Genomic DNA, 24223 nt, shown 5'->3' with positions numbered 1-24223 from the left:
ATACATTACCTAAAATTAAATCTATGAATACCAACTTTGCCTACTATATGACCGGTACTTGGAGTCCCCTTGGCAGTCCCACTAACTGCACACCACTAAATGCACTTTGCTAGCTGCCATTGCAGCACTTCACACTTCACTGGGCAACTACCAAAAGCAATTAGCATTCTGCTGTTGGCACAGACTCAAAGATGAACTCCAAAACATCTTTTGAGAATTGCAAAGAAGGCATTGAAAAAAAAAATTGGGCATGGTTGCCTTCCTCTTTGAAAAAAGCAAAAAATGTACATACAAAGGCTGCATGATGTACAGTTTGGATTTAATAAAGGCAAAATCAAGACTAGAACAATAAGATGCAAAGCAATAGGTTTCCTACAAGGTTTTTTTCAGTATTCTCTCTTTGCTGTTTTGGAATCTAGATGTGAAAACAACTTATTAAAGTAACTGAAGAAGTTTAAATTATACACCGTAATAAAAAGCAGTTCCAAATACAGAATACCAAAGCCTCCTCCAACTGAGTGACAGGTTGGACTGTTCCTGCATTTAAATTTATATTCCCATTTAAAATAACAATTCAGGTGCCAAGACTAACCACAAAAAACAATTTAACAAATAATTTTCAAATACCGTCCTATGTAGTGTACCTGATTCAATTGATCCTCACAACAACCTCTGGAGCAGGCTGAGTGGCACTGGCAACATTTCCATTTAATAAATGAGAAACCTAAGGCTCAAGCGTCTGGTAACAGAGGATGAGCTACATAATGTAAGATTCATAAATACAATAGAGCCACAAAAATTGTATTCCTGAAGAATACTTTAGACTGGGAGAATTTACCTAATATACTACTAGGTCAAAGACCAAGGAGGCTATAGGTTTGCAAAAGGAGAAGGGAGGTCACGGCACAGACTTTAGCTTTTTTTCTGAGTGAAATGGGAACCAGCTCAAGAGCTGGCCTCACCCTATTTCTCTAGGGGCACCATGAAGCACTTTGGATGTTACATTGGAGTTCACACCTTAGTCTGACTTAATCCCGTCCTGGATTATCCTGGAAAAGAAGGTTTGATACTAGGCTAGTCTTCTTAACCCTTTTTGGGAACAGAGGTCTTTTTAAAAATGTACTGAAGGGAGTTCTCTTGTGGCAAAGAGAGTTAAGGATCCAGTGTTGTCACTGTAGTGGCTAAGGTCGCTGCTATGGCATGGATTCAATCCCTGGCCCAGGAACTTCCACATGCTGCAAGGTGCAACCAGAAAAAAAAAAAAAAGTACTGAAACCAAGACAGGAAGCAACCTAAAAGTCCACTGACAGATGAATGGATAAAGAATGTGAAAACGGGAGTTCCCGTTGTGGTGCAACGGGTTAGGAACCCAACTAGCATCCATGAGGAGGTGGGTTCGATCTCTGGTCTCACTCAGTGGGTTAAAAGGATCTGGCATTGCCAAGAGCTTTGGTGTAGGTCACAGATGCAACTTGGATCTGGTATTGGATCCAGCTGTGGCATAGGCCAGCAGCTACAGCTCCAACTCAACCTCTAGCCCAAGATGTCCATATGCTGTGGGTGCAGCCATTAAAAATATATAAATACATGAAAAAGAACATTTTATGTTTGTGTGTATATATATGTACACAACTGAATCACTTTGCTGTGCACCAGAAACACTACACTGTAAATCAACTATACTTCAATAAAATGTACATATATAAATTTTTAAGAATGTATTGAAAGTGATTACCCCCTCCCTAAAAAATGCATAACACATTTTGCATATAATTTTAAAATGTTCCCACCTTGATAGATACTCAGAAGTCTAAGCACAGACCCCAGGGAAAGGAATTCTCTGGGTAATTCTTAGAAGATAAGAAAACTAAAAACTAACAAGAAAAGACCAGAATACAAAATTACAGTTGCTAACCATTTAACCTAATTGGAACAACAACAAAAATCCATCAACGTGCACCAGCAGGCTATGGTAAAGAAGAGTAGAGGGAACTTCTCTTTCCCTCTTCTTTATTATCCGCAATGTTCATGAAGATAATTTATATGCATTTACCTTTATTTTCACATAGTTATGTTAATCCATGCTAAAAAACCATACAGATGTATATGAATTCCTTTCAAAAGTCTTCCTTTCCAAACCTCCGCTATTATTTCCCCATCCCAAATTTTCATTAATGGACATGAAGTCATTCTCAGGACCAGTTGTGACGTGCAGCATTTGGTTTAGAAATGCACACGTGCGAAGCCATGTAAGCAATTAACAGGAAAAAACAAACACACAGTGTTTCTTTTATCCCACTTAATACTTGGGCCTAGAGGAAAAAAAAAAAAAAAAAAGATCCTGGCCTAAGGAAGATCAATAAAAATATGAAGGAGACTTACCAGGAGGTTACAGACAGATTTCTGTGGTTAAAGACAAAGCAAAGATCACTGAAGGAGTGAAAACCAACTTTAACTATCTCCTGTTTTTCCACAGGGAAATTTACGAAGTTTCAAAGCCTCCAGATTTACAAGTACCCTAACCATAAATGTGAGAAGTCAGAGCATTCATTTTGCCCCATTTTCCTTTTTTAAAGTAATTAGACAATAAAAAATGTTTCCAAAACGGGAGAAACTTGGAATATAATGGGATATTATTAAACAAATCTAGGGTATATAATGGGATATTATTAAACAAATCTATTTGTATGCACTCTGGTCTCCAAAATGTCAAGGCAGTAACATTTATCTGTGCCATGGAAAATACTTCTTCTGAGACCAGAAAGTACTTGAATAAAAACTGCCACTACTCGGTTTTCAAATCTGGCACACTCCCTAAAGTACTCTTCACCACTTTCTATTTTTTCCTAAGAGACCTTATGGCAGGAACATTCCATTGCATTCCATCTGCAATCAGCTATAATCCCCATGAGCAGCAGTCCAGGCCAGCTTGCCAGCAGAGCAGTCTTTTAATGCAGCTAACACATGTGGCTATAGCAAATTCATTTCATTTTTTCAACAACTCTAGGTCTAAAATTATTTATCTCTCCCAAACTTAAGCTCATTTAAAAAACAACAACAAAACAAGCCATCACTACTTTCTAAACACAACAAATTGGCTCACTTAAAAATCTCTCACTTGAAAGTTACTTGACTAACATATTAGTCAAATTACTAAGAAACTGCCATATAAAATTGTAAATAGAAATAGAAGATTGAAAACACAAAAAATTCTAGAGGAAGAAGTCTCTGATAGGATTAGCTAATTAGCTTTCCAAGAATAAACATCTTTCAAAGGAAGCAAAATTAACCTTCTGAACCATGACAAAGTAAGTATTCAGCTAGAAAACGAACACTATTTTTTCTAAGGCTCATTCATCTAATGAGGATTTCTGTTTCAGGAGACTAGTTTTTGGTTTTTTTTAGAGCCACACCCTTGGCATGTGGAAATTCCCAGGTTAGGGGTTGAATCGGAGCTACAGCTGCGGGCCACAGCCACACCAACTCAGGATCTGAGCTGCGTCTGTGGTGTACCACAGCTCACAACAACGCTGGATCCTTAACCAGGTGAGGCAAAGGATCGAACCCACATCCTCATGGTTCCTAGTCAGGTTCATTAACCACTGAGCCACGAAGGGCACTCCAGACTAGTATTATTTTAAAAGTCACAAATTTCTCCTGCTGAACGTTTAAATGCAAAGAGGCAATGTGTTAGAGCCAGATGGGGATGACGAGTATCAGTATCCGGATATAACACTAGTAAATCCTGATAAGCTACAATTCTCAAATTTTCCCCAAACATACTGAATGTTTCATATAAATCTTACTCCTCAAGGCTCAGCTGAAATGCCCTATCATCTATGAATTTAACATGTGCCCTTTGTAAAACTCACATCTGTACTTTTTAAAAACCCTTTTTTACGGCAATTATCAGTTGGATCACTTTATATTTTGGTATACCTTGTCTCTCCCACCACAAACTTCAACAACTCTTTATGGGGAGAGACCTACAGTGCGTGCAACTCCATGCTCATCACAGCTGACTCTCAAAGGAGAAAAGGAAAGGAAGTGCAAGGCAGAACAGAGCCACTCACCCTGTGTCTAGACAGGTTCTGGACAATAATATGATGGAAAGACCATTGAAAGTTCAGCACCATGCTTAAGATGATCCACAGACTGGTTTTCAGGGGACCAGTACAATACCCCCAGACCTATTCTGACCATATTAATTACTTTGTAATAAAAACAAGGCGTTTCTTCTTTAATACTTCATCAAAAGACATATGCATAATTTTGGAGTTCTCTTATTGCACAGTAGGTTATGGTTCCGGCATTGTCACTGCAGCGCTGTCACTGAAACAGCTAGGGTTGCTGCTATGGCAAGGGTTCGATCCCTGGCCTGGAAACTTTCACATGCCACAGGCAAGGCCAAAAAAAAGACATATACATATTTTCATTAATTTTGGACGGATTTTTGCTGGAAACAAACAAGAAAGAGTAAATAGAACTTATATCCTCACAGACTCCAAAATGTATGGCTCTATCCTCAGAAGATGATCAACTAGGAATCTTACTTTCTTCTTCAGTTTGCTATCTACTATAAGTGAAAACATTTGTAATCCTTCATCCAGAGTGATATTATATTTGGATAATTTTATTTTTCCCACTAAACTGACATTATTTTCTGTACAATCAAAATAATAAGATCAAAAAGAAAGCCACATATCTTAGACATAATGAGGTCTAACACCTTTTCTATTAGCCATCAATAATCTTAGTGAAAAAAAGTCAGAAAATCAAGCAGACTCAGATCCATTTCACTTAACTATCCAGAACGAGAGAAAATCTTCTAATTTTGTTATACATTCTAACAGTTTTATTCTACTGGATAGTCAATATATTACCTTTTTTTATATCCATTTAGTACTTAGCATACCATTACACAACATAGTAGATATGTGCTAATAAATAAAGTCCTATTAAACTTATATAGATAGTCTTTCATGCTGAAATCTCAAAAAAAAAAAAAAAAACCACAACTCTTGCCAAGATATAAAAATGAATAGTTTTGGTCAAGTGTTTAAAATACACAATGCAGTGAAAAATAAGCTACCATTATACCTTATCACTAATTAAAGGGGAAATGTACCTTAGAAAAAGATACTGCTGCTTAAATGATCTCTGGAAGGAAATCTAACACAAGTTACTTCTGGGGAGAGGAGCTGGTTGACCATGTGATGGAGTGAGAAGAAGATTTGTAACATATACAATCTTTGTACCTTTTGAATTTTATACCTTGTGAAAGTCTTACCTATTCACAAACACAAATCAAAACTGGGAGAAATTAAGGTAATGATATTTGACCTTGACAAAGAATCTAAACGTATAACCCATTTAAGATGTGGGCATTCCAAAATGATTTCTCAAGAAAAAAACATTAGGAGTTCCTGTTGTGGCACAGTGGGTTAAGAACCCGACTAGTATCTATAAGGATGTGGGTTCGATCTCAGGCCCCGATCAGTGGGTTAAGGATCTGAAGTTGCTGTGAGCTGTGGTGTAGGTTGAAGACACAGCTTGGATCCCATGTTGCTGTGGCTATGGCACAGGCCAGCAGCTCTAACTCCATTTCGACCCCTAGCCTGGGAACCTCCATATGCTTCAGGTGCAGCCCTAAAAAGCAGGAGGAAAAAAAAAAAAGCATTAGTATTATTACTTGCACTAATAAAAATTCCCATTTCTTTTATTATATGATAAACTGACTTGCATTTCATGCATATGGCCTTTTAATACTCACATTCTACTTAAATGTTTTTAGTTAAGATTTCCAACCCTATAAGAAAAGTAGCAATAGACTCCGATCATGGATGAATATCCAACTCCATGACACTGGGGGCTGGAGAGTTTAATATGCAAAACATATCAGAGAAAAGTAGTTATTTTTGGAATCAATTCTGGCTCCCGATCCAGGATTTTCCACCCTTTAGGAGTTCTATTGTGGTGCAGTGGGTTAAGGATCAGGTGTCGTCACTGCTGTGGCTCGGCTCGGGTTGCTGCTGTGGTGAAGGTTCAAACCCTGGTCCAGAGAACTTCCACATGCTGCAGATGCAGTCAAAAAAAAAAAAGAAATTGTGATATACACCAGCATATTTAGAGGCAACACCAACAGCCAAAAATGCCTCCATCCTCTGTTATAAATAAATGTATTTTTCAAAAAGGAATCATAGGCTCAATAATCGGGATTCAGTGTGTGCATCTCAGTAGCACCTATACTAAAACTGGAACCATACAGAGGAAGCTAGCACGGTCCTGAGTTCAATCATAAAAAAGTGTACAATTCAATACTGAATTTTGTATCTCTTTTTCCTTTACAATTATTCATAGAATACATAATTCATAGAATCACTGGCACAACTGACAAAAGAAATGTAAAATACAAACAACGGTACAGCAGTTTATAGACTTTTACTTTTGAATCTTTTTTGAAAAAACAGAATGTTGCAAGTCCTATGTAGCAAGTTTAGAAAAGTGTATAAGCAAAAGAAAGTTCAAAGTTTTATATAAGAAATGTATATTTAAAAAAAAGGCAAACTCAAACTCACAGTAACAGAGAATAGTGGTTTTAAGAGGCTGGGGGTTGGAGGAAAAAAGGAGATATTGATCAAAGGATTATAAACTTGAAGATAAAGTTTTGGACACTAACGTGCAGCTTGATGACTGCACATGGTATATGTAAACTCTGCTGAGACAGTAGCTCTCATGTGTTCTGACCACAAAATAAAAGGTAACTATGAGATGTGATGAATATGTTAATTAGACTGTGCTAATCATTTCACAAGGTATAAACATATCAAAGCACCATACATACTGTACACCTTAAATATGCATAGTTTTATTTCCCACTGGGAGATTCCTTTACAAACAGATAAGATCAAAACAGTTTTCCCAATAATTCAGCATTAACTTGTGTCTGAAAAGAACAATAATTTTGCTTTCTCACAAAGTTATAGGTTTCAAGATAGTAGAACCTACCAATATTGTACGTAATAATTGGCCTACAGATCCGTATCAAGTAATTAATCCAAATACCAAAAAACTCTGCTTCAGCCATTTTTCACCTAAGCAATTACATAGGGAAACAAGCTAAGAAGAAATGACTGGTAATTTTAGTAATAATTCACAAGTTTACTATCTGTTAGAGCTCAATCTGTTGTTCAACTCTAAGCACTTAAAACTCAAAGAAGTGTTAAGACCATCTTGGTTCAAGTGCTATTTATTTATGTATCTATCATTTTTTTAGGGCCGCACCTGTAGCATACGGAAGCTCCCAGGCTAGGGGTCAAATCTAGAGCTGTAGTTGCCGGCCTACACCACAGCCACAGCAACTCAGGATCCAAGCAGCCTCTGCAACCTACACCATAGCTCAGGGCAATGCCAGATTCTTAACCGACTGAGCAAGGCCAGGGATCAAACCCACATCCTCATGGATACTAGCTGGGTTCGGTACTGCTGATCCACCATGGGAACTCCTCAAGTGCTATTTAAATCAACAAAGAAAAGTAATCTTGGAGACTTAACAGGTATATTTCACATCATCATTTACCAAAAATCACTGCTTACACCTTTACTATTGTTAAGATTTCAACTTAATAACACTAGCTAAATTAGCCCAGTTCTCCAGGGACTCCTCAACTGTAAAAAACAAAATAAAGGGTCCATATTTAAATATGCTACTGCTAATATCACAGGGGGAAAGCAGTCAATGGATCATTCAGAATAGCAAAGTTCCAAGTCTTGATGCCCAAATGTTCATTTATTCTGATCACAGCAAGGAGGAAAAGGGGAAAGAATAGGAAAATAAGATAGAGTTGATAGATAACAACATGAACTCACTGGTTGAGTTGCCTTGCATCTGAATGATGCACTTGGACTCTTTGCTGGTCTCTCGAGAATTGAAGGGCCGCACACGGACCGCCACCTTCACTGAGGCTCCCGACATGCTGATGGTCTTGCAGTTCAGGAATAAAGATTCAAATCTTCTTACGAAGTTATGTCCAAATTTCCTTTAAAAAAGAAAAAGATTTCTTACAAGATAGTCAGAATTAAAGAAAGCATGGGCTAACTTGAGCATAAGAGCTATTATATACTAGTACTATATTTTCATTTCTTAAAACCTCTTCTTCCCTATTAATCTTACATTCTCAAAAGTAAATTATCAGGTAGAAAACTGAAGACTGCAATTTGTTTTCCTGTTCTACTATCTCTTTACTATAACTAAAAAGTCCCCAAAACTTAGTAATAAAAAATGTAGGAGTTCCCGTCGAGGTGCAGGGGAAACTAATCCAACTAGGAACCAGGAGGTGGCAGATTCGATCCCTGGCCTTGCTCAGTGGGTTAAGGATCTGGCATTGCTGTGAGCTGTGGTGCAGATGGCAGACGCAGCTCCAATCCTGAGTAGTTGAGGCTGTGGCTGTGGCTGGCAGCTGTAGCTTCAATTGGACCTCTAGCCTGGGAACCTCCATATGCCTCAGCTGAGGCACTAAAAAGCAAAAAAAAAAAAAAAAAAGAGGATTCTTTGTACAAGTAACTTCCTATCTGTAAAACAACTTATTACTTGTCTTTATAAAGAAATGTACTGAATTTTTATATTTTAATTTCAGCTTAAAACATCCAATTACACAATGTATATTTAAACAGCAAAGGACAAAAGCTCTAGCTAGCTTCTTTAACTTCTAGCTACCCTGGGATTCCTTTAACTTAACACGAATCCTTTCATATGTACCTCATCTGACCCTCGTGACTATCCTGTACAGTAAGTAGAGTTCCAAGAGACCCAAGTTCTATCCTCTGACTCATGGCAGAATCAAATCACTACATTTCACTACTGAATAAAACCACAGGAAAAAATGTGAACATTTTTTAGAGCAACAGTTTCCCTCCTAACAGAACAAAACGAACACTATTCTGTGAAAAGAACCCACGTAAGTAATTTCCACAAAAAACAACAGATCTCAATCTGTACTCTATCCACTATATAAAACATCTGTGAGAAGAACTGAACAAAAGAAAAAACTAAGAAAGAAAATTACTTATGGGTCCAATTACCAGGGAACTCCAACAGAACTTAAAATCTGACCAACTTTTTTCCACATAATTAAGTAAAGGTTAGGAATGCTAACCTCCAGCTGTACAACTATGTTTTCCACAGGAAAAGGCAAAAATAAATACCCTATCTTACTTTCTTAACATTATTTGGAAGTCTTGTTTTTTGGAACACGTCTATTGTCTGTCTCTCACACACCCCCAGAGACCTTGTTTGCTAGCACTTAAAACAGCGTCTGATGAAAGAGCTCACTACATCTTGCTGAAGGAATGAATTAATGAATTATATTTCCCAGTTGTTCAACCAGAATTATCTGGTTCAAGTTCTTTACCTGGTTTACTGACTTCTTTTGTATTTCAAATGATTAAAGTATTTTTTTTAATTTAAAAAAAAAATGTTTATTATAGTTGAGTTTCAGTTCTGTGCTAATTTCTTCTGCACGGCAAAGTGACCCAATCATACATATATATAAATTCTTATATTATCTTCCATCATGGCCCATCCCAAAAGACTGGATATAGTTCCCTGGGCTATATAGTAGAACCTCACTATTTATCTATTTGAATGTAATAGTTCACATCTACTAACCTAAAACTCCTAGTCCATCCCACTCCCTCCTCCCTCCTCCCCCTTGGAACCACAAGTTTGTTCTCTATGTCTGTGAGTCTGTTTACATCCCTGTTCTGTAGATAGTTTCATTTGTGCCATATTTTATTTTACTTTTTATTTTTTCAATCATTTTTATTTCCATTACAGCTATTTTTTTTTACCATGGATTATTTTTTATTTTATTTTATTTTTAAATTTTATAATGATTTTTATTTTTTCCATTACAGCTGGTTTACAGTGTTGTGTCAATTTTCTACTGTACAGCAAGGTGACCCAGTCACACATATGTATACACTCTTTTTTCTCACATTATCATGCTCCATAAGTGACTAGATCATTTGTGCCATATTTTAGATTCCACATATGAATGATATCATATGATATTTGTCTTTCTCTTTCTGACTTCACTTAGTATGATAATCTCTAGTTATATCTATGTTGCTGCAAATGGCATCATTTCATTCTTTTTATGGCTGAATAGTATTCCATTGTGTTTATGTGCCACATCTTCTTTTTTTTTTTTTTTTTTTTGTCTTTTGTTGTTGTTGCTGCTGTTGTTGCTATTTCTTGGGCCGCTCCCGCGGCATATGGAGGTTCCCAGGCTAGGGGTTGAATCGGAGCTGTAGCCACCGGCCTACGCCAGAGCCACAGCAACGCGGGATCCGAGCCGCGTCTGCAACCTACACCACAGCTCACGGCAACGCCGGATCGTTAACCCACTGAGCAAGTGCAGGGACCGAACCCGCAACCTCATGGTTCCTAGTCGGATTCGTTAACCACTGCGCCACGATGGGAACTCCTACATCTTCTTAATCCATTCATCTGCGGATGTACATTTAGGATATTTCCATGTCTTGGCTATTGTGAATGGTGCTGCTATGAACATACAGGTAGGGTGCATGTATCTTTTTTTTTTTTCTTTTTGAATTACAGTTTTGCCCAGATATATGCCCAGGAGTGAGATTGCTGGATCATATCTTAGTTCTTTATTTAGTTTCCTGAGGAATCTCCATACTGTTTTCCATAGTGGTTGTACTAATTTACATGCCCACCAACAGTGTAGATGGGTTCCTATTCTCCATACCCTTTCTAGTATTTGTTATTTATAGATTTATTAATGATGGCCATTCTGACTGGTGTGAGGTGGTACCACGTTATAGTTTTGATTTGCATTTCTCTAATAATTAGTGATACTGAGTATTTTTTCATGTGCCTACTGGCCACCAGGATGTCTGTCTCCTTTGGAGAAATATCTACTTAGGTCTCCATAAAATATTTATCCACAATAATGCTTTTATCTGGCTGCAATGTTTCTTCCAGTCTGTTTCACATTTTACATTAAACAAATGGGTTTTAATACATCAAATATTTACTGTGATCACATTTATCAAATGAAAGCTTAGTATTATTAACCCTTCCAACCAATACAGCATGATCTACAGCCACTTGTTACAGGATTGTGCCAAAAGAGTAAACGAAGCACTCACAAAAAGCAAGACACAGAACACATTTCAACTCCCTAGAGTTCACTTTAATATACAGCCATCATCTCAACACTCAATGTGTCCCCAAACTAGCTATCTCTGCCAATCTTCCCATTTCTATCTGGCCCCATATCATAAATCTTAGACTCATCTTTGTTTCCTTCTCTTCGAATTATTTTATTAGTGTTAACATTATTAATGAAATACCATATGAAAACTTTTAAAACACAAACTTCCATTTTTCTATCCCTTCCTTCCTCTCATTCCAGTGCCCTGATCCTAATCCATGTCATTATCACCTCATGCCTAGCATCCATACAAGAGTGGAACTAATCTTTGAGCCTTTATTTTTAATCCAACCAATAGTCCTTAAAGGAGGTGGGAAGGGCATGCATAAAACAATAACACAGGGGTCTTCTGAAGAGCAAATGAGCCTAGACGCTCCTAGTTTTGAGACAGGCCCCAGATATAAGTTGCCTTTTTTTTTTTTCCTGAAGATTACGTTGTAAATCTCCAGCTGAGAACCCCACTTTCTGCAACTGTTTAACTCTACTGCAATACTAAGCTTTCTAAAGTATGACTTCCCATTTCACTTTCAAACCCAAGAACTTTCTCTTACTCCCCAGTGCTTAAAGATCAGTCAGTCATGGTACTCTCTTGTCAAGCTCCTTTATGATCCCACACACATGGTTTCACACCTCCTAACAATCTCTCCCCTACAATGAGCCTATGGATCTTCATTTTCTCCTCTACTTGATGGCCCAGCTCCAGTCTTACCTCTTCCAAATGACTACCCAAACATTCTAGGAATCACTGGCATTTCCTACGGCTCTGACAGTCCCAAACACATTGTGAGAACACTGCCATCATTTTACATGACTGCATTCTATCTCGTTCTGTTTTTTAACAGCCTCCCAAAGTGAAAAATCCTATTCCTTCAAAAAATCTCTTTGAACCTGAGTTCCTTGAAAAAATAGCTAATTCCAAGTCTGGGTAAGAAATTTCAGGAATCCTGGGACATTTTAGTATAACAACAAGCAAGAAATCAAAAATAAAGGGAATCATGGCAAAAGGATCCAGGTGCCAACTTACAAGCGCTCCCACTGGAGCAAAAATATACATACATACATACAAACATACTGCAAATGGATTGAAAAACGTTAAATATATAAATCCATGGGTTCAAAAGATACTTTTTTCTTTTCTTTCTTTTTTTTTTAAATATTATGGCTGCACCCATGGCATTTGGAAGTTCCCGGGCCAGGGACCAAATCCAAGCCAGAGCTGTGACCTATGCTAAAGCTTTGTCAATGCTGGACCTTTTTAGCCCACTGCACCAGGCTGGGGATCGAACCACAGCCACCCAAGCCACTGCAGTCATATTCTTAACCCACTGCACCACAGTGGGAACTCCATAACGATACTTTCAAAAACTTCATTATTCTGAAAACTGGCAAATAAAACAAAGGAATGTTGCATACACCCAGTCTATATATCCTGTACTATAATCCACGACAGCCAAATAGTCAATGAGGGAAAGTTCTTTACAGAAAAAATGCCAGCTAATAAATGCAGAAAAAATGACAGAATTCCAACCCTACTAATATAAAGGTTCTCTGCATCATCACTACTAAAAAAGCCTTAAACAGGTGCCCTTTTGTGGCTCAGCAGGTTATGAAACCGACTAGCCTCCATGAGGATGCAGGTTCAACCCCTGACCTCACTCAGTGGGTTAAGGATCTGGGTTGCCACAACCTGTGGTGTAGGTCGCAGTCATGGCTCAGGTCCCACGTTGCTGTGGCTGTGGCAAATGCCAGCAGCTGCAGCTCTGATTTGATCCCTAGTCTAGGAACTTCCGTGTTCCACAAAAGCGGCCCTAAGGCTGACAACATCTGAACCAAATGATCATCGATCTTAACGTCGCTCAAAGTGGGACACCTAGGTGGCCTACGCCTCCTGAGGTGCTACAACAGGAAATGCAACATCAGTAAATATTCTTAGCCCACCTCCTTAAAAAAACCTCAACAGAATCAAGCCTCCATCTACAGGACATCTAGGGAGCAAAGAAACAACTTAAATGATACCTAGAAGATACAATCATCCAAACCCAGATTACGGAAAAAATCTATAGGTTGGGTCACCCAGTTTCTTCAATTAAACAGTATGACTGGGGGAGGGGTGATAAAAGAGATTTCAATGTTGACAGTTACTAAATATTGTAGATATATAAATTAAGAGAAAAAAAAAAGCCACTTTCTTCTGCTGTGTTCTAGCCAGGGCCTACAAAGTGTTACTAAATGCTGCTAAGTAACTTACAAACCGACAACAAAAGCTGAAACCTCCTTGCTGAGTTTTAGATATAAAATACTGGAAACCGGAGTTCCCGTCGTGGTGCAGTGGTTAATGAATCCGACTAGGAACCATGAGATTTCGGGTTCGGTCCCTGCCCTTGCTAAGTGGCTTGACGATCCGGCATTGATGCAGGTTGCAGACGCTGCTCGGATCATGCGTTGCTGTGGCTCTGGTGTAGGCTAGTGGCTACAGCTCCGATTAGACCCCTAGGCTGGGAATCTCCATATGCCGAGGGAGCGGCCCAAGAAATAGCAAAAAGACAAAATAAATAAATAAATAAAAATAAAGCCCTTTGTCAATTAAAAAAATATATATACTGGAAACCAAAATACTAACAAATCGAATATTTGATGTCCCCCCCCCACACACACTTCTCAATAGCTGACTCCTCTACCGAGCTGCCCTCCCGGCATTTCATTCAACCCAACACACTCAAAGCCAAACTCTCTCTCCACCTTCCCCGGCTCTTCTGCCTCTTTTCTATTTCTTTTAATGTTCTCACCAGTCTCCTGTTCCCACAGTGGCCAAAAACCTTGCTTCCTCTATTCATCTAATCAACTGCCAAAATTACATGGCTTCAACCTTTAAAATCTCTCTTTCCAGTTCTACCACCACTATACCATACCTTTTATGCCTTCAATATATCTCGCTGAGACTGTTAACCATCTTAACCACTTTTTCTTTCACCTATTCCAACCGTACTATACAATACTGCCATTTTCATCCTCCTGAAGCACAGGTCTCTTCATATCACTGTCCACTTAAAAATCCTCCAACTTCCGCTACAATCTACCAAGCAAGGACTGCACTCCCCACATTGGCATTCAATGTGTTCTGTAACATAAACCACCCATTTTTACAAACCCACAAAACACTGCCTTCCATCCACATTCCTTAACAACCACCCACCAGAGGGTTTCCTGAAAACATCTCATGTTTTTCTGTCTCTGCACATTTGCTCCAAAGTTCCTTCAACCCATTATACCCTTCCTTCTCAAAATCCCATTTTTCTTCTAGGACCTTCTCATACGCTACCTATTTCTAAAGCCTTCATAGATTCTTCCCACCCCGCAAACCAAATGCAAATACTTCTCCATTTAATACTTCTCACCTTACCTAGGGCAGGAGAAGTTATTTGCTTTTCTTATCTCTACTGTAAATTTTAAGTTCCTTGAGGACAAGAACAAAATTTTAGTCATATTTCTAATTCTCTACATCACATGGTCTTAAATATCATAGTCAAAATATTTTGGTTGAATTTACTGTGTATCAACAGACGATGTTGGAATAGTATTAATAAAAAACATAAGCTGTTCCAAAATAGAGAAAGATTAACTGATCAAAAAGAAAAAGGATAAAATTTCAAATTCCTTCCTAAATAAAAAAGCTAACAGTCATTCTTCTTTGGAAGTGATGAGTACATTTTAAAATCATTTTCCCCAAACAACCTGAACCTAAATATATATACTTGGGGGAGTTCCCGTCGTGGCGCAGTGGTTAACGAATCCGACTAAGAACCATGAGGTTGCGGGTTCGGTCCCTGCCCTTGCTCAGTGGGTTAACGATCCGGCGTTGCCATGAGCTGTGGTGTAGGTCACAGACGCGGCTCGGATCCCGCGTTGCTGTGGCTCTGGCGTAGGCCAGTGGCTACAGCTCCGATTTGACCCCTAGCCTGGGAACCTCCGTATGCCACGGGAGCGGCCCAAGAAATAGCAAAAAAAGACAAAAAAAAAAAAAAGAAAGAAAGAAAGAAGCTATGGGAGAAGTTCCCATTGTGGCGCAGAGGAAACGAATCCCACTAGGAACCATGAGGTTGTGGGTTCCGCCCCTGGCTCCGTGGGTTAGGGATCCGGTGTTGCCCTGAGCTGTGGTGTAGGTCGCAGATGCGGCTTGGATCTGGCATTGCTATGGCTATGATGTAGGCCAGCAGCTACAGATCCGATTAGACCCCTAGCCTGGGAACCTCCATATGCCGCAGGTACGGCCCTAAAAAGACAAAAAAAAAAGACAAAAAGAAAAAAAAAAAAAAAGAAGCAGCAGCTGCTATAGGAAAACAACAAAAATTAAAATACATTTTCCAAGTTTTAAAGAGCCAAAGAAAGGCAGGTAGGAGAGGCAACCACGCATACCCTAAATCACTTACACAGCCTCGGTTCTAGACTGTTCCTCTGATCAGTTTTCCTTCTTTATGACATATGATTAGAAGCATTAGTAAGTGGAATGGAGCAAAAATTCCAGAAGGTCGCTAACAGTAAAGGGATAATAAAACATTAAGATCTAATTCATTTGAATTTTTCTAAATTTTCCCCTGTTTAACTTTGATCTTGCCATTCTCACTTGTCATCAGAGGTACTCTGGATTATTTATTAGGAGTCTAAGGAGAAGACTATACTCAAACTGACCTTTCAGCAAAGTGAATAAACAAGAATGAAATAATCTTAGTTATTTGGTTGGTTTATTTTTACAATATTCCTTTTTATAGAAAACAGCCAGGACTATATTCCTAAAACAGAGGTCAATTCATGTCATCCCCTCTCCTTAAAAACCTTTGTTTTCCATGGCCTCAGAACACAACCTAAAAACTCATGTGCCTCCACAATCCAATCTCCCTCTCCCGGTCTCACTTTTCACTGCCCAATTTTAAGCCCGCTCCACCAAGCACCTTTTACTACACCAAACCTGTGATTCCTGGAAGCTCCATCTCCCTTCTAGCCCATTACAAGTCCCTACCTTTTGAGGACATGGTTAAGTACCACCATGAAGCAGGAAGCAAGCATTAAGTTCGTCAACATCTCCCTCTCTAAGCTAAACATCACACCTTCTTTCTCTTTGCTCCCTAAAAATGTTATTCCTCATTTTCTACTTAACTTCATTCTGCCCTGTCTTGCAGTGAGTACAATTCTCATACACTGATACTTTACTCAGCACATCTGTCACACCTGAAAATGGAATTTAACCAAGAAATGCAATCTTTTAAATACAACATTCACACAATTTGCTACATCCCTGCAAATTCATAGTATCAACAAACATTCTATTTAAAAGATAATGTCTTCTATGGAGTTCCTATTGTGGTTCAGTGGTTAACGAATCCGACTAGGAACCATGAGGTTGCAAGTTCGAGCCCTGGCCTTGCTCAGTGGGTAAAGGATCCGGCGTTGCCGTGATCTGTGGTGTAGGTTGCAGATGCGGCTTGGATCCCCAAGTTGCTGTGGCTGTAGAGTAGGCCGGCAGCTACAGCCCTGATTCGCCCCCTAGCCTGGGAACCTCCATATGCCACAGGAGCAGCCCAAGAAATGGCAAAAAGACCAAAAAAAAAAAGAGAGCAATAATGTCTTCTATTGAATCACACTTTAAAGGATGAATTATAATAATGAATTCATGGAAACCCCAAAATAAATATATGTAGCTAATCCACCTATTTTGAGAGGCTGTGAAAATTTCCCTATTATAAGTTTTGCATCTCTTAATCTAATGCTTTCCACGAGGATCAAGCAGGCTTTAGGATCCAATACTCTGTGTCACCAACCATGGCCATACTGACAAAATGGCCCCCAAAATGTAAAATTTTATTTTGGGTTGTATATGAATTCTGTGTGTATAAGTGTCTACTCTTGGTCTTTGACTCCATGGATAAAAATCAGCCATAAGCCAAAGTGTGAAAACTAAGTATGGATCAGATGTTAGAAAAGTTTCTTTCTGCATTCTAACCCAAGAATCTACTGCATAGGAAGTTTCCTGACAGATCAGATTTTCAATCTCAAATGAGATTAAACCAGCTCAGTCAGGCTCCCCATCTGTTTTCTTTTAACCACTATCAAAAATAACCTGAAACACTTTTTATTAGACACATGCCCTCCTGTCACTTTAAGAAATAAAGGACCTTCCTTTCACTGGTGACATGATTTTATTCTCATAAACCAAGAGGTGCATCAAGAAACAACAGCTTCAGGAGTTTCTGTTGTGGTTTTGTGAGCTAAGAACCCAACTAGTACTCATGAGGATGAGGGCTAAATCCTTGGCCTCACTCAGTGGGTTAGGGATCTGGTCTTGATGCAAGCTGTGGTGTAGCCTGCAAACACAGCTCAGATCCTAAGTTGCTGTGGCTGTGGTACAGCCAGCAGCTGCAGCTCCCACTCGACCCCTAACCCAGGAACTTCCACATGGTGCAGGTGCGTCCTTAAAAAAAAAAAAAAGAAAAGAAAGAAACAACAGCTTCAATGGCCCATGGCTTAAAATAAACTATTCTAAATGAAAGTAGGTTTTTTTTTTTCCATTTTATTTTCTTATTTCACTCTTTGGATGGTTAATATTAAACTCTATCTAGTAGGCCAATGCCCTCTAGTATCTAAAGCTACATCATATAATTTTATTTTAGCAGAATCACCAGGAACTCTGCCATTCAAAACCCAATTTTCCACTGAAGTTCTTCTGTCAAAATGGATGACAACAGCTACTCCTGGAAGTGTCCAGGTTAAATGAACTCGGTTTGGCTATGATGCAGAAATAGAGTTTCAATCAGAGGTTAATTCAAATTTGATATGAGTCAAAGTTCTTTCTTTCTGAAATCTGAGTGACCACACCTTTGCAGCTACCTGTCTGGGAGGTAGCTCACTAGCTGGGCAAGAATGCAGGTCAGACTTTTCCATGTGTCAATAATGTGTCAATTGTGTCACATGATAAACCAGCACCCAAAGTTTAATAGGTATGTTTTCATTGAGATGACAACATACAAGTATTCCAGGTTCTCACTAGGGTTTTTTTGTTATTTTTTTTTTTTATGACCGCACCTGCAGCATATGGAAGTTCCTGGGCTAGGGGTCAAATGGGAGCTGCAGCTGCTGGCCTTATGCCACAGACACAGCAACTCAGGATCCAAGCCTAGTAGCTTTTGGCAACACCAGATCCTTAACCCACTGAGCAAGGCCAGGGATTGAACTTCCATCCTCAAAGACAGGATGTTGGGTTCTTAACCTGCTAAGCCACAACAGAACTCCTCGCCAGGGTTTTAAATAATGAATTTTCTTCTGGAATACTCAGACTTATTTTGATATAAAGACATACCTGAACCACATTAATCATATCCTTCACAGAAAAGACTTTAGTTATATTTCAATGTTGTATTCTCAGTGTGAGAACACATGGATTACTTTTCCTAAGTAGGTCTCTGAAGAACATTTTTCCTTTTACTTAAAGACCTGCTGAAAACACCTGCTATACATCCTTGTATCAGGATGTCTATAACACTGTTCTCATAGAATCTTTTTATTTATTTATTCAGGCCCCAGCCAAAGCATGTGGAAGTTCCAGGGCCAGGGATCAAACCTAAGCCAGTGTGGATCCTTAAGTGGATCCTTAACTCACTGAACCACAAGAGAATTCCCTCTTAGAATTTCTTTAGACTTTATTACCTGGAAAAAAGTTTCTCTTGACAAATCATTAGCTTTCTTTTACCAGGATGAAAACCGTATAATTTCTCTTTCCCTTTTCACCTTGAATTTCAAAAGTTTCAAAACTAAATTACAAAAACCACATTATACAAATATATACATGTACAAATTACTATAGTTTGCATATTTACTTTTTCCTATCACAAAGATTTTTGTTTCTTCTCCATGTTTTAACAACTTCACTGTATATTTAGAATTGCGATAAGCTGCTCAGATCCTTTTCAGAAGCAGTGATATAAATTATAACTAAATAAAACTTTGCTCTAATAGACGAATCTGTTACTTATTTTAATATTGAAAATGTTATAGTCAAAATTCTAGTTCCTCTGACCCCTAGCCTGTGAACGCCCACACCCCATGGGTGCAGCCTTAAAAAAAAACTTGAAAAATTAAAAACAAAAAAATTCCAATTCTTAAAAACAAATAAAGTCTTTAAAAGTTAAACAAAAATTTGTGTTGTATGAATGATAGGCATGTGAGTGGCTAGAAAAGCAGGAGGCCCAGGAGACTGAAGCCAGCAACACCAAAGCGAGCAGACAAAGGAGGGAGTGGAGTGAGCAAGACTTTCCGTACTGCACAGGCGTGATGCTAGTCCCCTAGTGTCCCTAATAAAGGGCTGGAAACAAGAGCATGAGCTGTGTCGGTAAAGGAGGGGTCACTGACGCTAGTCTGTGGTGGCCCGGGGAACAACGAGGAGGCAAGGAACTGGAAATGCAGCTCTCCTCACGGCTTCCAGAACCTGGCTGTGAGGGCAAGAGAGGCAGCTAAGAAGGAAGAGGAATGAAGGAGGAATTTTTCTCCTCTCCACTCCCCCCCCTTTAATATAAAAATTTGTATGTTTCTATCATTTATTCAACAGCTATTTATTTGACACCTACAATGCTGACAGGCAGTTCCAGGAGTCCAGGATAAATCAGTGAACAAAACAGATGAACATGCTTGTCATGGAGGATTTTATATTCTGGTGGGGGAGAGGGGACATTAAAATAATAAATAAGTTATACTGAATGTAAAGTGATAAAAGGCGTTATGAGAGAAGAAAAGTCAGCCAAGTCAGGGGGATCAGGAGCTCGGCAGGGAGGGGGTGCCATGCAGGGACATCCATGAGGTCAGTGTAGGCCTGTTATGGTAGTGAGGTTCAAGCAAAGACCTGAAGCAAGTGAAGGAATCAGCCAAGCAGATTTCAGGGGAAGAGGGTTCCAAGTGGAAGAAAGAGTGTGCTGCTGTGTCCAAGGAACTGTGGGGCTGACACAGCAAGTCCCCAAAGATTAGAAGGCAGTAAGCGATATTTCACACACAAGCCCAGGGGTCAGCCGAAGTCAGGGAGAGTAACCTTTCCCCTGAGACCAGAGGAAAGAGGATAAGAAAGAGACAGAGATGTTCTAAGCAGAGGAAGGGGAAGTGAGGGGAGTTCCCGCCTTTTCTTTCCTATGAGGCCATAGGTAAGGTTTACGCCAAGCATGAGGCAGTGGGCAAGCCTGACTAAAATGGTCAAGATTTCCAAAAAATCATGGAAACCACCATGGCCTGGGCAGCAATACACTAACTAAATTGCACTAAAACAGAAAAGAGTTGGAGTTAACCCTATCTTACCATAACTACAGACATAAGGTAAAGTTTAAGTTCCTTGAGAGCAAAGAACTAAATCTTCTCGGGCACTCTCAATTAAGTGGTAATGAATGTCGTAAAAGTGAGCACAAACGAATTACTGGGCCATTAACCAAAGTCCAAGTTAGAAGTCCAAAGCATTCTTTGCAGTTTTTTTCCCATCATAGTCTCATCTGTTTCTTCTACTGATGAGCTGCATGAAAAAAGTTCTAAATGTGTATTTATCCACACTGTTTTGTGAACTCTGGAAATTTACCAGTACCTGTTCCAACAAGGCCATCTTTGAAAAAGAACTACATGAAGTAGATACGCTTACACCTTTCACTTCAGAGCCTTGTGAAATTATATCCGTTTACAAGACCAAATGGATATGCTTTTTCCTGGAAAAGACCTGCTGTGATTAGTAGTCTGGGAAGGGCTTTACAAACAAGGCAGGGGCCCTTTGTTGTCTTTTACTTTGTACCCAGACGAGATCCAAGCGGGAAATGGGCTAGAAAGCTTTGGCCTTGGAGAAACTCTGTTGGCACTCTTCTTGGCAGTTTATTCCCTCCACAAATTCAGAGTGGGAAAGAGGAAAGAGAGAAAAAAGGAAAACTGTATTCTTATCTGGTCTTGAAAAGGAAAGTCTGCTTAGAAACTGTACTTAATTGGATAAACTCTGGAAAAACATTCATCAGAGCAGAGCTACAGACTCACAAAATTTTGCCTCTAAATCAGACTCACAATCAGGTCTGATTTTACCAAATGCTGAAATTATATTTAACCACAATTCTTCACATCTCTTTTCACTAATAATGCTAAAATTTTAAGTCTTAGAAATATTCCTTAATTAGAACATGGAATTTAAAAGACATTCTGTATTTCTCTCACATTAATATAATGCAAAAAACACTAGTTTATTTTGAAACCATTTTTTTTTTTTTTTGGTCTTTTCTTGTTTTTTCTAGGGCTGCACCCACGGCATATGGAGGTTCCCAGGCTAGGGGTCCAATCGGAGCTGTAGCCGCCAGCCTACGCCAGAGCCACAGCAATGCCAGATCCGAGCCGCGTCTGCGACCTACACCACAGCCCATGGCAACGCCGGATCCTTAACCCACTGAGCGAAGCCAGGGATGGAACCTGAAACCTCATGGTTCCTAGTCAGATTCGTTAACCACTGAGTCCTTACAGGAACTCCCTTGAAACCATTTTTGATTCAACCAAGTTTTAAAAGAAAAGCTTAATGATAAAAATAAAAAATAAAGTGTTAAGACTTTTCTTAGAAACCCTTCTCTGAAAATGTTTAAGTAGTTCAACTTAAGTTATGGGAATTTATCCATTAAGAAATGGAGTTTGAATGAAAGCAAAGGGCGCAAAGAAGGTGGGCATGCCACCCGCTAGGGCCTGTCCATGTCTAGGATGTAGGAAAAGACAGATTTATAGGCTCCCACTGAATTCAATTATTGATCATATCCAGATCTTTCTCACAACGCAAACACGTGTGCCACCTTCATATTCCATTCTTAAATGGTACATTACCAGTTTCACTTGCCTCATAATCCAAGAGTCATACCAAGTTAATTAGAAAGCATCACCTTGCTTTTTAGAGAACACAAACTAAGATTTTATTATGACTATGCTAAGCTGACATAATGCCAGCCTTTAAATAAAATATCCACCATGATATCACCTCTTAAGAGCTATTCAAATCCAATCACTATACTTTCATGGGGGCTCAAAGAGATCCATCTGAGACACAAAGCAACATGTTCAGTATCAGCAGAACAGCTGCCTAGAACAGTAAAAGATACGTGAGCAAGAGATCTGTTGACAATCTAATTTCAGCTACCTCGAGATGCCACAAAGATGACAACCTGCGTCCTCAGAAATACTGCTGCAGGCCACTCTCATCATCCGAATATTCCCGTTTACTTCATCTCTGCATGCTGAGCTACTCTGAAAAATCTATCCATCCGATGCAATATACTAATTCAAGGCCTCCATTCTGGTAAACTGGCCTTAGCGATCCTGAGACCTGCCTCTGTATTTGGCATCCTCGGCCCTCTGCACCCATAGCACTGGCTACAGACGATGAACGAAAACACGGCATTTCATCCCCAACAAGAATGGAATCTTAAAGGCACTTTACCTTGGAAGTTCAATTAGCAACTGATCGAGGAGTTGAAGTGTTTTGGGAGTACCATTCGGGTTTTAGGGCCTGGGATGTTTTGTGTTGCATGAACAATGACTAGCTTGCTGGAGCAGCCTCCCAACCCCCACAACTTGGCTCTGGTGCGGCCAGTCACCCTGAAAGCTGCCAGGGCTGTCACTCGGTGCCTTCCAGCAACCGGACTTGGCTCCTAAAGGATTTGTCAGATCATCCTCCCAATATGGCTGCCGGAGTAATCCCGGGCCGCCGAACGCCGAGACCACCCCGGCCTGCCCGCCGCTGGCCAGCATCCAGCATCCAGCGAGCCCCCTCCCTTTCCATCGCGCTGCTCTCTGGTCCCCGCGCCATCGGCTCCCCCCTCCCACGCGACGCCCGCTCCCGCCTTCATCTGGCAAAAGGGCGCAACCACATTCCTAGCCGAAGCCCCGATGCCGATCATAACGGGGAAGCGGGGATGGGGGAAATCAGGCAGGGGGGGCTTCAAAGCCAAGCAGAGCCGCAATGTGCGCAGAGGGCCCAGGGAACGCACGGCCCGCGGCGGCTCAGCTGCCCGACCGCTCCGCACCGCCGGAGCCTCGCGGCTCAGGGGGAGCTGAGGGCTAGTGCGGGGCACTGCGGGGGACCCAGCAGGCCGCTGGCCCCAAGCCCGGGGCTCGCCGCCGGCCCCGGACGGCCCTCTATCCCCGAGGGCGAGGCTCCCCCGCCCCGCCCCGCCCCGCCCGGCGCCCCGCTGGGGCAGCGCCCTCACTACCGGCCGCTCCGGCCCGGAGCTTCCCCCGCTCGGACCCCACCCGCCCCCCGCCCGGCCGCCCCTCCCCCCGGGCGGTCCCCTCCTCAGGCCGGCTGCGCAGCGTCAACCGCCGCCCGCCTTACCTCAGCCGCGCTGCGGACCGACGGGCAGACGGGCCGGGTCAGCAGGCGCCGCGGCGCGCGGGGGCTTGGGCAGCCCGGCACCGACGCTCCTCAGCGCGAGCAGCGGCCGCCGCGAGCAGCAGGGCGCCGCTCGGCAACCCCATCACGCAACGGACCAGCCCCGCATCGAGGGCCGCGGCGGCCGGAAGGCGGGAGCGCAGAGACCGGGACACGAAGACGGGCCGGCGGTGGCGGTGGCGACGGCGGCGGCGGCGGCGGGCGGAGAGAGGCTCTGACTCGCGCTGGCGCCTCCCTGGTCCGCCGCCGTCCGACTGCCCCGCGTCTGTCCTCGCGAAGCTCCGCCCGCAGTCGCCGGCGCGGGACACCGCCCCGAGCCCGGCCGCCGCGCGTCACCTCGGCCCGCCCCGGCGCCTGCGACTGACGTGGGCGTCGACCAATCGCAGGGAGAGCCGGAGATGCGAGGCGGTGGGAGAGGCGGAGACCGCAGGACGCCCCCTAGTGGCTCGGAAGCAGGAGCGGGTGCGGGGGTGCGAGGATGCGGGGTGGGCAAAGGCGGCGCCCACAGTCCCCTCCCAGGTGACCCCCGAAGGGCGTCAGTCGGCGGGAGCCGCGCCCTGCT

General features: G+C 41.3%; 1 protein-coding gene across 13 annotated transcripts in view; it reads right to left on the bottom strand.

Annotated features, from left to right (window-relative positions):
- KIF1B (kinesin family member 1B) overlaps nucleotides 1–23954 on the bottom strand; it is a 168322-nt gene extending 144368 nt beyond the window's left edge. For 3 of the 13 annotated variants that reach the window (XM_021095321.1, XM_021095317.1, XM_021095319.1), the window contains exons 1-2: nucleotides 23605–23903; nucleotides 7870–8039 (exon numbers count right to left, since the gene is read on the bottom strand). In XM_021095321.1, the coding sequence (XP_020950980.1) occupies nucleotides 7870–7975 (106 nt within the window). In that variant the 5' untranslated portion in view covers nucleotides 7976–8039; nucleotides 23605–23903. Of the gene's footprint in view, nucleotides 1–7869; nucleotides 8040–22710; nucleotides 22834–23604 lie in introns of those variants that run through there. The other 10 variants (XM_021095324.1, XM_021095318.1, XM_021095315.1 and 7 more) reach the window with 7 other exon arrangements.

Source organism: Sus scrofa, chromosome 6, assembly GCF_000003025.6.
Source record: "Sus scrofa isolate TJ Tabasco breed Duroc chromosome 6, Sscrofa11.1, whole genome shotgun sequence".
Classification (NCBI taxonomy): Eukaryota; Metazoa; Chordata; class Mammalia; order Artiodactyla; family Suidae; genus Sus; species Sus scrofa.
The sequence above is the reverse complement of the archived record's forward strand: the minus strand, read 5'-3'. Positions and strand labels throughout refer to the sequence as shown.